Source organism: Harpia harpyja, chromosome 1 (assembly GCF_026419915.1).
Source record: "Harpia harpyja isolate bHarHar1 chromosome 1, bHarHar1 primary haplotype, whole genome shotgun sequence".
In the NCBI taxonomy this organism is placed as follows: domain Eukaryota; kingdom Metazoa; phylum Chordata; class Aves; order Accipitriformes; family Accipitridae; genus Harpia; species Harpia harpyja.
The window spans coordinates 67,168,081-67,184,049 of NC_068940.1; the positions used below are offsets into that span (position 1 = coordinate 67,168,081).

Sequence of the window (15,969 nt, forward strand, 5' to 3'; positions counted from 1 at the left end):
AACAAGACAGATCAGGAGTCACAATCAGCATAGTTAGGAGAATATTCCAAGAGAAAAAAGCCTCACAGAGATATGGGAAATCTACAGATTAGATTGCATCAAACAAAAGAAGTTTAAAACCACTCAGTGACATGGGCTAATGTTGTTTCACTCATGAATGCTGACAGTTTCAGATCTTATGGCAGTATAGTATTACGATGGTCATGATGACAATTACATTGTAAAGGCAAACCTAAGTATTTCCACTAAAATTATTACAGCCGTTTTTACTGTCATTTTGTGGTGGGTGAAAAATAATATTTATTGTAACTAGAATGACAGATTTAATCATCTACAAAAATCAATAGTTAATATATGCAGCAGTTTACGTCTTTCAAAGAGTGGGAAATAATTTCTTAGAAAAATAGGGTTGATATATAATGTTCTTTGAAATATTTTTAAAAATTATATTGATGTTGAAGCCTTGTACAACCTCAAATCATACAGTCCATTTGAGTAATGGAAGGCAAAGGAGGTCCCCTTATGCGATCATAAAAAGAAATGCATGGTGTTGTTCCTTAAAAAAAAAAAAAAAAAATTAGGTACAAAGCAGCTGATAATTTAAAACCTTAAGAAGCCCATACTCAGAAATGAAATAAAATATCTGTCAGTAGGGAAAAAAAGGGGGATTTTTTTTTTGTCAGATAAACTGCATGTTAATGCAAAAAGAAAGTAAAATTATATGACGCAGTATTTCCTCAGAAGAACTTCACTATTTTTTCCTGTTTAAACTGCCTGCCTTCTTTAGTGCCTCTGGTGTAACTTACTTGAATTTTCCCCTTTCTGTTTCATATTATACTAGACATATTTTCCTGATCTCTTTTATTTTTACACTTTGTGCAGAGTAACAAATTTTGGTACTATCAAAAGTGGAAGATGCTTTGTTTTGCTATTGTAAAGAAATGAATCAGTCTTATCAAATGTGCCATATAAGTGGATCTAAATTTGGGGCATTTTAATTTTTCTTCCAATGACAATTTATTATAATTTAAGTATTACCTAAACCAAGATATTTCAGCTGCAGAACGAAGTGTTCCATGATTTTCTGTTTGTTCTGCTGTCCACCAACTACCTTGAATGAATGAGGAGGCAGTGCAAAATAGCCCATTAGTATGATACTATTTATAGCACAGTAATTGGGAATCTATGTATAAACACTCTTTCGCAAATAATTGAGTCATCCTTACAGCTGCAAGTAAGTACAAGTTTGCCAAAAAACCCCACTGAAATTCAAGAACGGCTTTTTGAAAATTTAGCCTCCTCTTTAAATAGTTTGTGCAAAGGCTGATAATTCAAACTGTAAAGGAAGCAGCTGAAATTTATGTACTGATACATGTTTTTAAAATAGTCACAGGCTAGAGACATTAATATCTTCATCCAACATAAATGACACTTGAGGATTTAATTGTAACCACAATGGTAAAAATTAAGGATGGTTAAGTCTGACTTGTGCAATGAACCACATGGAACAATTTACAGTTGTATTTAATGTCCTTTTTATATAATTATATTTATTTGCCATAGTCTTTGCCAAAACTCAGCGCTGTCACTTACAGAAGGCTGGAATCCTACATCCTACAATGTTTAATGATTTTCTTACAACTACATGAGCTCTAATAAACAGTGCACTCTCTCTCTCTAAACTTTTATTTGCCAAATAAACTTATATGGAAAAGTCCATATCTACCCTGGACACATGTGCATAAAGCACTGAAGGAGAAGACAGTGAATCTTAGTATACTAACTTATAATATAGCATGTGCTTACGTTTTCATAATTACTCAGGCTTCTTTTGCACTGAACATTTTATATTTTTAATTGAAAATTGTAATAATATAGCACTAGTGGTGTTTTAATAATTTTTGTCTGTCTCATAACTCTTGACCGTCAAATCTTTTACTGTCTACCTGCTGGCCTAGACTGAGTAATTAATATACTAAACTCAGTCCACCAAATGAAACTATTTGTTAGATGGTTTCATGTTATTGGGTATGACATACTGCTTTGAAAGGGAGGCTCAGGATTTATCTTGTATTTCTTTAAGTAAGTGGACTATTTTTCCATGGTGAAAGTTGATAAATCTCAGCTTCCTTTCTAAGCTGAGGTCACAAATATTTTAAAAATATAAACATGCACCACCCAGGAGGAGACAGATCTAAATTAATATTAAAAACAAATAGTGTTGCAGTGAGATAGAGATACTAATTGGCCTAAAAGTTACGAAGTTCTTGTTGAAAGCAAAACTTATGATAGTCAGATTAGATGCTTGGAATTTTATTATTTGCGTATGATAGTGTCCACAGTGGTCTAGCACTGCATGGTGTGAAAAAGTATTCACCTTATTACAAAAACATTGCACATCCAAAAGGGGATATAGAAGATAAAGACTCTAAATCTGGTGCCCTATAAGCCCTCTGGTCCAGGGCTTTTATTGTCTCCTGAGACATTGCAGTAATGATTCATCAAGTCGGATCAGCAGAAAGGGAGCTTGGAGAGAGCTGGGAGACAAGCTCCTTTGCAGTAAGTATCCTGGGAGAAATTAGAGTCCTATGCCAAAGGCGTTGCATCCTAGGGTTGCTTAAATAAAGATAACACTGGTACGTTTCAGGCACAAGTTAAATATGAAATTATGACATAATTCATAAATTCATTAAAGATACATTGAATTTTTGTCCTTTTATGCTCCTTTACACTAACTTGAGCCTAAATCGTCTCTCCAATTGAACTGCACAGTGAGAACCTACACGCTGCTTGGAAGCCTCTTTTTTCCCCCCAGTCATTCACTATACTACTTGCCTGTTTACCATGTATTCTTTGAGACTATTCATCTATATGGTTTCTGACTCTATAAAGATTCTAACTCCTGGCCTTTATTTCTGTCCCTACACGTGTTCCTTATTATATTCTGATTTAGTATTGTAACCCTTTCATCGCCAGTTACAAATATTAATGCCCCTCCCTTCAACTGATGCATGTCTTCCTCTATTTTAATCATGAAACTGCTTTCCTGTTCTCATTCCTGTTCAAGCTTTTCAACTTCATTATGGAGTTTTTTAATAATTAGATATGGTTATTCTGTATCTGCTCTTGTCTGTTATTTGCCTATTAATTTGCATAAGTTCTATTTGCCTTGCATGCCTCTATCCATTTTAGACTTACATCTGTATGTTATTACATGAAGTGCTTCAGCTTGAAGTGTCATCTCAGAGTTACAACATTTACTCTGTCCTCCTCCATCTCTCTCCTCAACGCCTTCTGGTGTTCTGAAAGAAGTCAACTACCAAGGCGAGGTCTAAATTGAACAGCCTATTGGAGATAGGCAGGCTTGTTTATAAGAAGTTTTTTTAAAAAAGAACAGTTGAACATTCAAACAGTTGTAAGCCATCAAAATGCACATCTGTCTGTCACTATGCCATCTGAACAGAGTTAGTTTGGTTCTTACCGCTCCCATGCTATCATACAGGTCCCCCTCCCTGTCTTGTTGATGCTGTGTGTCAAATTATAGCATATGTTATTCAGGACAGTGACCGTCTTTATTTACACTCACTCCCAAGAGACCCACAGCCTTGATTAAAGACATTGGATGGTACAACAATATAGATAATAATTGCAGTTAAAGCGAAGGTCCTAAAACAGCTTCTTAGAGGAAAGAATCTACTGTACAGCCAAGTCTTTTGTACTTTTCCTTTCTGCCACATTACAGATTCAATCCTGCAAGGGTATGAGCTTTCTGCAGCCTATTGGACTCCCGACTGCACCTTGCAGAACTCTTCACTGCAACAGAGGAGAGAGGAGACTTGTTTTTATTTTCCTTTTCAGATAAACTTGCAAGTTTGAAAATCATATTCTAATAGACTTGCCATGTTGAAATAGGAGTGATTTTTGCATAAGAGGTGTTAGAATCTTTGTAGCACTGATGGAGGGGAGAATAATGCTTACCTTTAAAAAAAAAAAATACTCTGAGAGTAATTTTTAGATGGCATATGTGCAGAGAGAGTTACAGCACCGTGCAGAGCGGTAGATTACAGTGCATCTTGTTAACGTTTCAGTATTTAACCTCTAGGAATCATTTTAAATTAGAACTGAAAATGAAAAGGTAAAATTCTGCAGATACTTTCATCAGGTACCTGAAAGGTCATTTGTGATGTTCTAATTAAACCATCAAACACTTTTCCTGGTATCGGTGGCAGCAAAAGGAAAAACACCTTCCTGCTTAATGGTTTGACAGATCTCATCACAAGAAGTGACAAGAGCTGAGCCAGAAAAGGGAGAAGCACTCGTTATTTAAGCAATAACAGTGAAGGCAATGTAGCATAGCTAAAACAAGGAAAGCACTTTAATTTACAATAAATTTCCAACACTAACTTCATGTCATGTTTTTGCCATGTTGGCAGAGAACATTAGACTCTCTTTTTGAAGGAAAAAATCCTCAATACTTTTGTTTCTTAAATGTTCTGTGGGATAGAATAGTTTTAAAATCTAGTAAGGCTTTGTGTTCTGACACAGCCACAGGATTTTCGTTTTGTCTAAATAGGATTTGCATAATCATAGCAACATAAAAACATAGAAAATATGAAATTACACCTTTTATAAATAAGCACATCTGGTGGAGGAGATAAAAATACAAGATGGCTTAATATTTCTATTAGCTTATCAAGTGCCAGAATGCAGCTAGTGTTACTGACAAAATTCATAGTTTGTTTAAAATCCAAGTCCTAGAGAGTACCTGTTCTCCAGAATACGTACACTTTTCCATTTACGTTAAAAACACAAAAGTAATTTTACATGCTGTGAACTCAAGTTCACATTGAATCTGGCTGGAGGGTGCAATGAGATGAATTAGATAGACTGCCGTTAACCTTATGGACCAGATGAGGTTATGAAACAGTGCAGATGACCACAGATAATATAATGGAAAGGACCTCTGATGTAATTCTATGTATTGTCATTGCCAGAACAGGAGGTCACCTCCTCTGCCTTGTTCCTCGTGCTTTAAAAGGAACAAAATTGACTTCAACCATTTACTGGGGAAAAGATGAATTTTCCATACCCTACTTAGTTTTATTTGCCTTTGGCCTAAATGTTACTTGTATTCTTGTATTATGTGCTATCATATATTCTGCCTTGTAAATCGGAAACTTGCCCACCTGCAGTGATTGAAAGGAAAACCCTTCTATGCACTTAGATACAGAAATAAAGGTATCACTCACCACTGGCAAAGTTGTCATGTACCATATAGCTAGGGCATGCATTACAAAGAGTTTTACTTTTGTTTGTAAGCACCACAGAATGTAGTTTTTCATGAGTATCAGAAAAGGCCACATAAAAGTAATTGACCAGTCTAAATTTTTTTTGCTTTATGCACAGTGTATGCACTGCAGTGTGATTCATATGCTGGTGCTGCCTTATTTTCTCTCCTTCTGTGTAGTTACAACAGCAAGTCGTAAGATTTTGCCCAGAAAGATTTCAAAACTGTGAAACTTTCTCACTTCTTCCTTCTTTAAAGTGTTAATATCATCTTTACAAACAGATTTTGTCTTGTTTAAGGGTTTTAAAATGTACTAGTGTGGCTCTTTAATATTTGAAACTATTTTAACTGTGATATTACTCAGTCTCTGACCCTATATGCCAAATGGAAGTCTAACCAAACATATAAATCCTTCTTTTTCTAAGTAGTAAAGCTCAAAATTATTACTGAGAGATTATTCCTTATGTAATATGATATGTGTAGGATATCTAGTGAAAACTGGTTTGAGAGATTGGAAACATTTTCTTCTGTTTCTGCTGAACGTCAGGCAGTGTTTGCTAAATCATATTTTCATGAGAAAACTGGATGAAGCTTAAGACATAAAGTCACCACCAGCAGGTTTCTTTATACTTGGAACTTAATATGGGTTGTTGCCTTGCTGAAATTTGCTACAATTAGAACCCTGGAGCAATTATGCTACTAATATAGGTAACTTATGCCATTTCAGAGGTGCCTTAGTTAGCTGAGATATCATCGCAGAGCTACCAGATGTGGCACAGGACCTACAGGAGACCTGTGTCCCTGTGATGCAGCAAATGGTACACTGGTGCAAAAAAATTATTCTACATGCCTATGTGTTCATTTAAAATAATTCCTTGTCGTTGCAGGGAGAGACTTGAAAGTGTGACATGCCTGTATTCTACAATCCCTAAAATAAAAAATTATGAAGGTTACTCCAAAAGAGTTGACAGTTCATATTTTCAATTTGGAAACTTTTCTAGAAAGTTTGTAACAGAAGTATTTGGGCAGAATGTTATAGTTAAATGTAGTAGATAACTCAGGCTTGGACAACATTTTTTTATTCGAGTCCCATCTCACATTTTTTCTCCATATATTTGTAAAAAGTTTTCCCTTGCTTTTTGGTTGGTTTTTTTTTCTGTTTTTTTGTTTGGTTTTTTTTGCCATTTGTAGTCTGTATAACTTCTATCTGCATAAACAGAAGATCTTTGTGTCTGAAATGATTTCATTTTCAGGTAGAGGGTGTTTATACCAGGACACTGGTGGTACAAGCAAAATGACACTTACTGTGCCCAAGTGTGTAAAGGCTGTGTTGTATCTTGTAGAAACTCTGCAAAAGTGGTGTTTTAAGCATAAATAACCAGCATGGTAAATAGTTCCTTTTTTAAGAATGAGTTTGTTAGAGAAACTTAAATTATAACTGCAGCTGGTGTATAGTGAAGATGCTAAATAGATTTCCTGTAAAAAAAAAAAAAATTATAAAAATAACTTTTTTTTTCATTTTTAACCTCAGTAAGTACTTGATTATTTCAGCAAGTTAAAAATGTGAGTACTTAAATGACATGACTGCCAGTTTAACTTGACTTTCAGACTCATCACTCTTCTGTAACGAACAGCGTTATTCTGGACAATCCCCAAGACAAGCAGAACCATGCGAGAGCTGGATGAAGAACACAAATGCTGTTTCATAAAAAAAATTAGAATGTAAAGTTTTTGCTTCAAATTAGAATGAAATTAGAGTCCAAAATACATTCCATAGAAAATCAATGAGCATTACGACTCCCCTGTCATCATGAGCTTTATTAATGCTTCAGCTGGAGAAGAGATACTCACCTGTGAAATGAACGCAAATAACTTTTGAATGTTCTAGCATTTCTTTTGATGGTTCTACTCTGCACATAGGTCAGAACCTTCTGCCTTCCATTTCAGTGGATGGTAGGGTATGGGGTGGTTATTAAATGCTATTAATGACCTCCTTTCAAACCTGCTAAAGCTTCTTCCAAATGAAAACATCTGTAAAGTGTTGCTTTGGAATAATCAACCTATCTACATACTGATCTATCATAACGTGCTGCTGGGCCTATCTCCCTCTTCTCCCGAGACAACATGTATTTTGGTTGAGATGTAATTTCTAGCTCTGCATTCATAATCAGAAAACTTTGAATTTAAGCTTAGCCCTTTCCTCCTCAACTTAGACAAGGCTGAGGGTTCTTGTTGGTATTTAACCTGGACTTAATGCTCACCATGAGTGTAAGCGGACATACTTTTTGCTGCTAGGATAGAAGTACCTGTGTATTGTGACATTAAGCTCAAAACCTCTTGCCACTTGTCAGTGTTCATGGCTCTGGGGAATAATAGATTGTGCTTGTTCTTAGTTCTGAAAGCAGAGTATCTCATAAAACTGGGAATATGCTTTTCATTAGTTTTGTCTTAAGAGTAGTATTTTTTATATCACTCTTCAGTTTGGAAGTTCTCCCTGTGAAATAACATGGTTACCATGTGTTTGGAAACAATTACTACAGTACTCTAGCTTGCCACACAGTTTCAACTGTTAATGTTGTGTTCGTCACTGTATATACTAGGAACTAGTTGTAAAACTCCCAGGAGGTCTGGAGTTGTTAATCCGGATGTCTTATCAGCTTATTCTCTGTCTACATCAGCACTGGTATTAATATTCAGGGTTGCCCATCTATTTCTTCCATCATTATCTCAAACAACCTGTCTAATAGTTTAAATGTATGTTTAGGATAATGCCAAATTAAACACACTATATAAATATGTGATGTTATTTATGCTTCAATAAATTATTTGCACTCAAGATAATTTGAGATTTTTGTCACATTCATATAGTCACCCAATACCAAAATAACATTGCTTTTAACTTCCAGTCGGTATCCACGTTCATGACAATAACTGGCAGCGACTGACTGAACAGCATTAGAGATATTCTTTCTACTAGATAAAAATAACAAGTAAATCGGTACCACACAGTCTTATATATTCTGCTAAACAAGTATAGTAAGTCAACATAATTCGATGGTTGCTTTGGGCCAGTTAGGTAGCTGATTTGCAGAGAGTAAAGGAAGTGAAAGAAAAGACATAATCCTCTTTCTGTTAAAGTCATTGGCAAAGCCTACACACTTTTTGGACCTGAAGGGTACCTCAGATGTTTTAAAAGTATGTTTGTCTATGAACAGAGATTTTAGAATGGCATTTTCTTATTCATTAGATATGCTCCATTTGAATGTTAAGGACTATCTTTTGGTAACAGACATGATTTAATTAATTTTTTGTTGTTGCTGTTAAGAGAGTCAGCATTAGGAAGGGTTAAGCTATGTTCTGTTCACTCATGCACTAGTGGCTGTTGTGCAGGCATCATGGTTGTTATCCTTTGTAACCTGGAGCCTGATCTTGTCCATAGATTTGTCTAATATTTTAGCCTGGAAACCCTCTTTTTATAAGTTGTTTGGGTTTTTTTTTTCCTGTTTATTTTCCCATTTTTCTTCTTCTAGACTTTTTACATTTTTGAGGAATAAGAAAGTTTGGATGCCGCCATGGGTAACAACTTTAAAATTCTGAGCAACAGGTCCAATCAGAGCCTTAGGAATATGTTTGTGAAATTTGCATAGTGGAGGAAAATTACATATTCACAGAGTAGTTACTGAAAAGTACCACAGAGTCATTATGCAGATCCTTGCTCTTTGATTGGCTGATGATAGGTTTCAGGCAATCACAGTAAAGGGAATGGCACATTATGCAGTTATTTCAAAATTAACTTGTGCAAATCAGACATCTATAGTCAATCAGAATGCAAGGAAGTAGATAAATTTTAAGGAAAGAAATAGTAGAATTATTTCAGCAAAGTAACAACCCTTGTGATCAGAAGTGATTGATGTGTCTTTTCTGAAACTTTAAAAAAAATCATCTTCCAAGAATGAGAAATCATGGAGAATATCAGTGTAAAGGTTAGGCCAAACTATACAAAGGAGTTTTGGGGATTTAGAAAAAGATACGCCATATTTGCAAGTTCTACCTACATGGCCATTTAAACAAGAACAGGTTTTAGTTTTGCTGTTAATTCGGAGTATAAGATATACACTTAAAGGCTTGGAGATTGCATTTTGTGGTGGGATGTTCTCATGATGAAGAAACCATTTCCCTTTGTCTCTCTGTTTCTTTGCCTGGACACCCTTTGAATTTATTTTTCCTGAAATTGTAACAACTGGGACAAAAAGTCCAACTAGCAACTTGAGCAGCTAGGCAATATGCAAATATTTTAAAGGTTAATTTGATATTGCTACTTTTGTTCATTGGCCTTGTGTGGATAAGATCAAGGAAATTGTGTGCCCTAACAGCTGCTTTAGAATAGTTTCAGGTTGCTAAAAACTGTGAGGACTTCATTATCTAGTTTATTGCTAGAAGGCTGTTTTTCTCAAAATCTTATAGATGAAAAAAGTTCGATTAGGAAATGGATTCCAAGAAACATATAGCAAATTTATGTAATTTGAAGGTTAATACCCAGAAAGGAATTAAGTAGAAACTGTTTTTATTCATATTGTGTTTGTCACATAGAAGGTGATTTAAAATTGCAAAAGGATGTAATTTGTTACTTCCTTGAAAATCTTCACTGGAGAACCAAGGTTGGATTTATCCCCAGACCTTTCTCTCTCATTTTCTTGTTAAAACTCTTCCTTAATTTTCTTAAATAAATACTGAAAATGAAAATACTGACTGTTCTATGCATACAAGTGCATTTGTTTAATTCATCCCCTATAAGGTTGATCTTGGAAAACAGTCTTCCAGCTCTACTTGCTAGTAAATTATTTGTATTTTTTAAGCAGGAGAGGTCTGCTTTTAAAGTCCCATCAATTCCTATTTAGTGGTGCTGGCTATGAAGGGATTTTTGTGTTACTTTGGATAAATGGGCTCAAAAAAGAGAATAGCAGCTTTGCTGATTCGATACTCTCCACCTATTTGAATCAATTGAACATCTGGCCCTGTTTGGCTTTCCATTTGATGATTTTGTTTAACTTTTTGTTTTTGAGATATAGGTCTACCAGAAAATTCAGCCCAAATCTGAATATATATGTAATGGGTGAATAATGGAGACCTGCTGGTATGTAGAACAAAGACATTGTTTCTCACCATGTTATTAAATGCATTATTCCAAGTATGGTTTTGTCCTGGTTTAAGCCCAGCTGGCAACAAAGCACCATGAGGCCGCTCACTCACTCCTGCCCCCTGGTGGGATGATGAAGAGAAAATAAAGAAATGCTTGTGGGGTGAGACAGGGACAGGGAGGGATCACTCACCACTTATGCTCATGGGCAAAAACCAGACTTGACTTGGGGAAAAAACAAAATAAATTCAATTTGTCACCAGTCAAATCAAAACAGGATAATGAGAAGTAAAACCAAGCCTTAAAACACCTCCCCCCCCCCCCCCCCCCCCGCCTCCTTCCTGGCTCAACTCCTCTCCCAGTTTCTCTACTCCCTCCCACCAGCAGCACAGGAGGACAGGGAATGGGCGTTCGGGTCAGTTCATCACACATTGTCTCTGCTGCTCCTTCCTCCTCAGGGGGAGGACTCCTCACTCTTCACCTGCTCCACCATGGGGTCCCTCCCACGGGAGACAGTCCTCGACAAACTTCTCTAATGTGAGTCCTTCCCATGGGCTGGAGTCCCTCATGAACTTCCCCAGCATGGGTCCTTTCTGCGGGCTGCAGTCTTTCAGGCACAGACTGCTCCAGCGCGGGCATTCCCATGGAGTCACAGCCATCTTGGGGGGCACCCCTCTGCTCCGGCGTGGGGTACTCCCTGGGCTGCAGGTGGGCATCTGCTCCCCTCCTCCCCTCCACGGGCTGGGGGGGGACAGTCTGCCGTCTCACCACGGGCTGCAGGGGCATCCCCTCCTCCCCCTCCTTCCTCACTGACCTTGCTGTCTGCACAAGGGTTTCTCTCGCATCCCACTCCCCTTTCTGCTGCAGGTTTCCCTTCTTAAATCTGTTCTCCCAGAAGCACTACCACCGTTGCTGATGGGCTCGGCCTGGGCCAGAGGCGGGTCTGACTTGGAGCTGGGGAAGCTTCGAGCAGCTTCTCACAGGAGCCACCCCTGCAGCCCTTCCCCTGCTACCAAAACCCTGCCACACAAACCCAAAACAGGTTTGTACTGTGCCAAATGTAGCTGCTGACCTGATATCCTTCCAGAGTCTTGTGTAGGACAAGACTGCTTCAATGTTTAGGCTCCAGAAACATGATTCCAATTTTAAATGTAATGCTTAAGTAAGTTGTGTTCCTCGTTAGTGTTACAGAGAGTCTATGCACTAATTATATAACTAGTCTGAAAGTTCAAAGATCTGAAAAGTAAATCTAAACATGTGGTATCATCCTTTGGCTAGAAGAATGTATTTTCCATATATGGATTTAAGGGAAATAAGTTCTGCATGTTTATACTAAAATAATGTTCATAGATGTGCAAATAAAAATTACAGGTAATGGCTAATTACCTGTAAGCCATTACCTTCACTATACTACAGACATCTTGCAAAATGTCGTGGTTTAACCCCAGCCGGCAACTAAGCACCATGCAGCCATTCACTCACTCCCCCCTCAGTGGGATGGGGGAGAGAATCAGAAGGGTAAAAGTGAGAACATTACATGGGCTGAGATAAAGACAGTTTAATAGGTAAAGCAAAAGCTGCGCACGCAAGCGAAGCAAAACAAGGAATTCCTTCACCACTTCCCATGGGCAGGCAGGTGTTCAGCCATCTCCTGGAAAGCAGGGCTCCATCACGCCTAACGGTTACTTGGGAAGACAAAGGCCATCCCTCCGAACGTCCCCCCCCTTCCTTCTTCTTCCCCCAGCTTTATATGCTGAGCATGATGTTGTATGGTCCGGAATATCCCTGTGGTCAGTTGGGGTCAGCTGTCCCAGCTGTGTTCTCTCCCAACTTCTTGTGCCCCCCCAGCCTCCTCGGTGGTGGGGTGGGGTGAGGAGCAGAAAAGGCCTTGGCTCTGTGTAAGCCCTGCTCAGCAACAATGAAAACATCCCTGTGTTATCAACACTGTTTTCAGCACAAATCTAAAACATAGCCCCATACTAGCTACTGTGAAGAAAATTAACTCTATCCCAGCCAAAACCAGCACAGAAAATAAGGATTCTAGATATATTGAGAATTCAGCACTGAATTTGTTGGCACAATATTTGGCACTCCAACAGAATCAGCACACATCAAGTACAGAAGACTAGTGTCTTTTCAATACTGCTTTTCACTATCTCATCATTTTGTTGTGAGTCTCACAAAGTGTACTATGTTTGTTAAGCTCCAGCTGCTGAACTCTGGGAATGTAACCTTTGAACGACAGCTAAAATAGTTCTAGAAAAGTGAATTATAGGTCTCCAGTGTGCGAAGAAAAAGTTTAAAAGATTAATACAATTTGCCAAGAAGACAAATGGAGAACACTAACTGTTTTCTACTATTTCTTGTTCTTGTATTTTTTTCCTTTTTTTTTTTTTTCTTCCCCCCAGGGTCCCCATGGGTCCTTTCCCAAACAGCAGAACTGTTGGAGTTTAGCACTGACGTTAACAGAAGGTTCTAAAACTTCCTGTTGCAACAAAAAAAAAAGTAGCATGAGTGCTAGGCACACGGAGCTCTAGATTTGGAAGAATCTTTATTGGAGTGTCACTGTACTACTTTTGGGAAGTGAGCAGCCAGAATGAATTAGCTACAGGATGACTGCACAGAAAAGCTGTATGAATTAGTTTATCCTTTCATCAGGCTGTCTTCAGGACTGTGTTAGGAAACCTGTAATTCATAGCGCTTTTTTTTTTTTTTTTAAGTCCTAGTAAAAACATCCTCATTTTTCTTTCAAGCCCTGTTCCATCAGGTGGAATATTCTCAGAAGGACTCCACCGATATGTCTCATACAGCTGTTGGTTGCACTAAAAGGAAAGATTAAGATCTGAAACTTCCTTCATTTCCAAACCCAAACTGCATCCAGATTAAGTCCAGTTCAGTGGCATAAATTGGTGGCAGAACTTGTATTTTTAAATATTCTTTCTCTATATTTTAGATTGATGTTTTATTCACTTATAAACATTTGGAGTGCAATATGTTGTAGATTTAATTACATTTAGAATATCAGGCTAGCATGATTGACTTCTTCTCTATGTTCCCTTCAACGTTTTTATTAGCGCATGTCTCCAGTGAATACACGTTCTGTAGATTGTTCACTACGAGAAGAAATGTAGAAAGTAACACAAAGGGCAAATTGTGTTATTGCTGAGCCACAGAAATGACTTGCTTTGAAGGGCTTAAGTGACTGAGAGAGATAGCTTAGAGTAAATTGCTGTTTTAAGAGTGCAAAGGTGCTGAAATCTGCTCCCTAATATGTGATGCTGTAGTACAGCATAGTTCAACTTCCTTTGCAATGAGCTCTGCCACTCATTCTCTGCTATGAAGACAGTAAACAATGACTGAAACTTAATTACTGTTTGACTAGCATTCAAATGGCTGTGGTTTATGATGGAAGGTTTTCCTATTTGTAGTCCATCAGTTGTCATCATAAAATATTCTTGCACTACTTGGTATTTTGACCAATATTTGGGTAAGTATTACTGCTATTACTTGCCACAGAATTCCTGTGGGTCAGACTGGTAGTCCCCTTTTTCACCTTGGCTGGCAATTAGGTAATGCCATTGCCCTTGTGTGCTGTAGAAACTCATTCCTCTCTATTTCTGAGTTTTGTCATATGTAACATAATTTACTAAAAATGAATAATTCAGGAATGACATCAAAATTTTGCAAGATGATACTTATTGTAAAGAACCCTACAGAGAGATCAGTGCTAAATTAGAAAAAAGTCCTCGCATGACCCAATTTCTGCTCCTGCTCCTTCTCTAAATATTAACCATGGTAAGACAGTGTGGCAGGTAAAGGCACAGGCCTGTTTTGTAGAAATGGCAAAGAACGAACAGAAATGGAAATTGTGAATAGTGCCATGAATATTTGCACAGACGAATTCAATTAGTATCAACAGAAAGGAATGTCAGTGTTACGGGAATAGCTGAGAGTCATGCACAGCAGGAGAAGGGAGCATGGGTAGGAAGAGTGCGAGTCTAACACTAGGAGACTTTTTCGGTGTATTTTATGGTAAGTTGAGGGGGAAAAAATGGACTATTGTTGTCAGTATCATCTATGGTTCAGATCACATCATGTTAGGAAAATTTCTGTATGCTCTGCTTACCCTGCCAGTACAAAATTGTTTGGACTAGAAAGGTTACAAATCTTTGTTGGTAAAGGATGGGTTCAGAAGTTGGAATACAATCAAAATAGAAGTACTTTTGGAAAAAAAAAGAGAGTGAGTGAGTAGAATGGGATTTATTTTTAACAAGTTGAGACTTGTTAATAATACAGAGGCTGTACATTATTTCATTTTCATAGTTATTCATGCTTACTTTGTTTTTTGAGTACACAGAGCCTTTATTTCAATGAATAGTAAGTAAAGTCCTGTTATTCATAAAGGAAGTCCTCATGTATTGCGGCTAATATTTAAGCTTTTAAAAGAAGTTGTCATTGTGTAGTTCAAGAGAACATAAAATGCTCAATATTTCTAGGCAGTAAAATGCCAAAGATAAATGTCAATTCCACATATCAGGTTATTTTTCATCAGCTATCTACAGTGAATACAAGATTATGGAAAAAAATAATAAAAGAAATACAGATTTTTACCACCATTTTTCTTGCTTATCTCCTAAAGTAGCCATTAAAATTGAATGTTGCCTAGTTATTGTCAGGTTCTCCTCCTACTGTTTGTGATAGCTTTAGAAGAAAATCCTCTATGTTTTATCATTTAAAGTTCCTTTATATGTAAGTTTACCTACAACAAAGGCAGGAGAGTAATTTTAATCAAATGTGGAATATTAGATGCCAATTGCAGCTCATAATAAAGCTTGAGAAAAAAACCCACCATTTACCACATGGTTTTCTAGATGCTAAACGTGCATTTTAATGAGAAAGAGAAGAGCGCTTTCCTGTTCTTCAGTGACACTAAACCCAGGGGCTCTAGTATGCCGCAGCCGAACGCCTCATAGAACGCAACGTGAAAAGCTGCAGATTAACTGTATTTATATGCACTGGTTTGATATAACATCAGCTTGCTTGAATTAATGTCCTGTGACAAGCCCTCCCTTGCAAACGTTTAGAAGCAAACTGTTTCTTTGTCTACAGTTTTAAGCTTGGCTACAGCCTCTGGTAGATTCTGCATTGTTTCTCACATACTGTTTTTTGGACAAAGTCGAATCATCATCTATGAAGGACTAACTACCCAAAGGGTATAAACCCAATTGCTAGTGGTTTATTCAGCTTTGACACTTCTCAGTGTGATCCTTACTGCCTTTTGTAAAATAAGCAGGCAAAGGAAAGGCTCCAGAGACTTTCTTCTATTCATTTCTGTAATAGTTTTCTTGCCACGGGAGGCTTAAGAAGATTTGTACTGCCTGCTTTCTTTTCATTAGCAGTGAGTGCAATGCTGTTGGGTAAGTTAATGTGTGAGACTATAAAAAGCAAAGCACAGGAATTTGAAGAAAAGGTGTATTTTCTCATTAATCCATTTTTAATGTTATTTTTCTTGATTTATTCTGTATAGGATGCAGAGAAAAATAAA

General features: G+C 37.3%; 1 protein-coding gene across 3 annotated transcripts in view; it reads left to right on the forward strand.

Annotated features, from left to right (window-relative positions):
- The window catches only part of ZNF385D (zinc finger protein 385D), a 456,703-nt gene that overhangs the window by 168,055 nt on the left and 272,679 nt on the right, over window positions 1-15,969 (forward strand). Inside the window, exon 1 of one of the 3 annotated variants that reach the window (XM_052798320.1) lies at window positions 15,560-15,841. The exons of the other annotated variants lie outside the window; for them this stretch is intronic. Within the exon in view, the coding sequence (XP_052654280.1) occupies window positions 15,832-15,841 (10 nt within the window). The 5' untranslated portion in view covers window positions 15,560-15,831. Of the gene's footprint in view, window positions 1-15,559; window positions 15,842-15,969 lie in introns of those variants that run through there. 3 annotated transcript variants of the gene reach the window in all.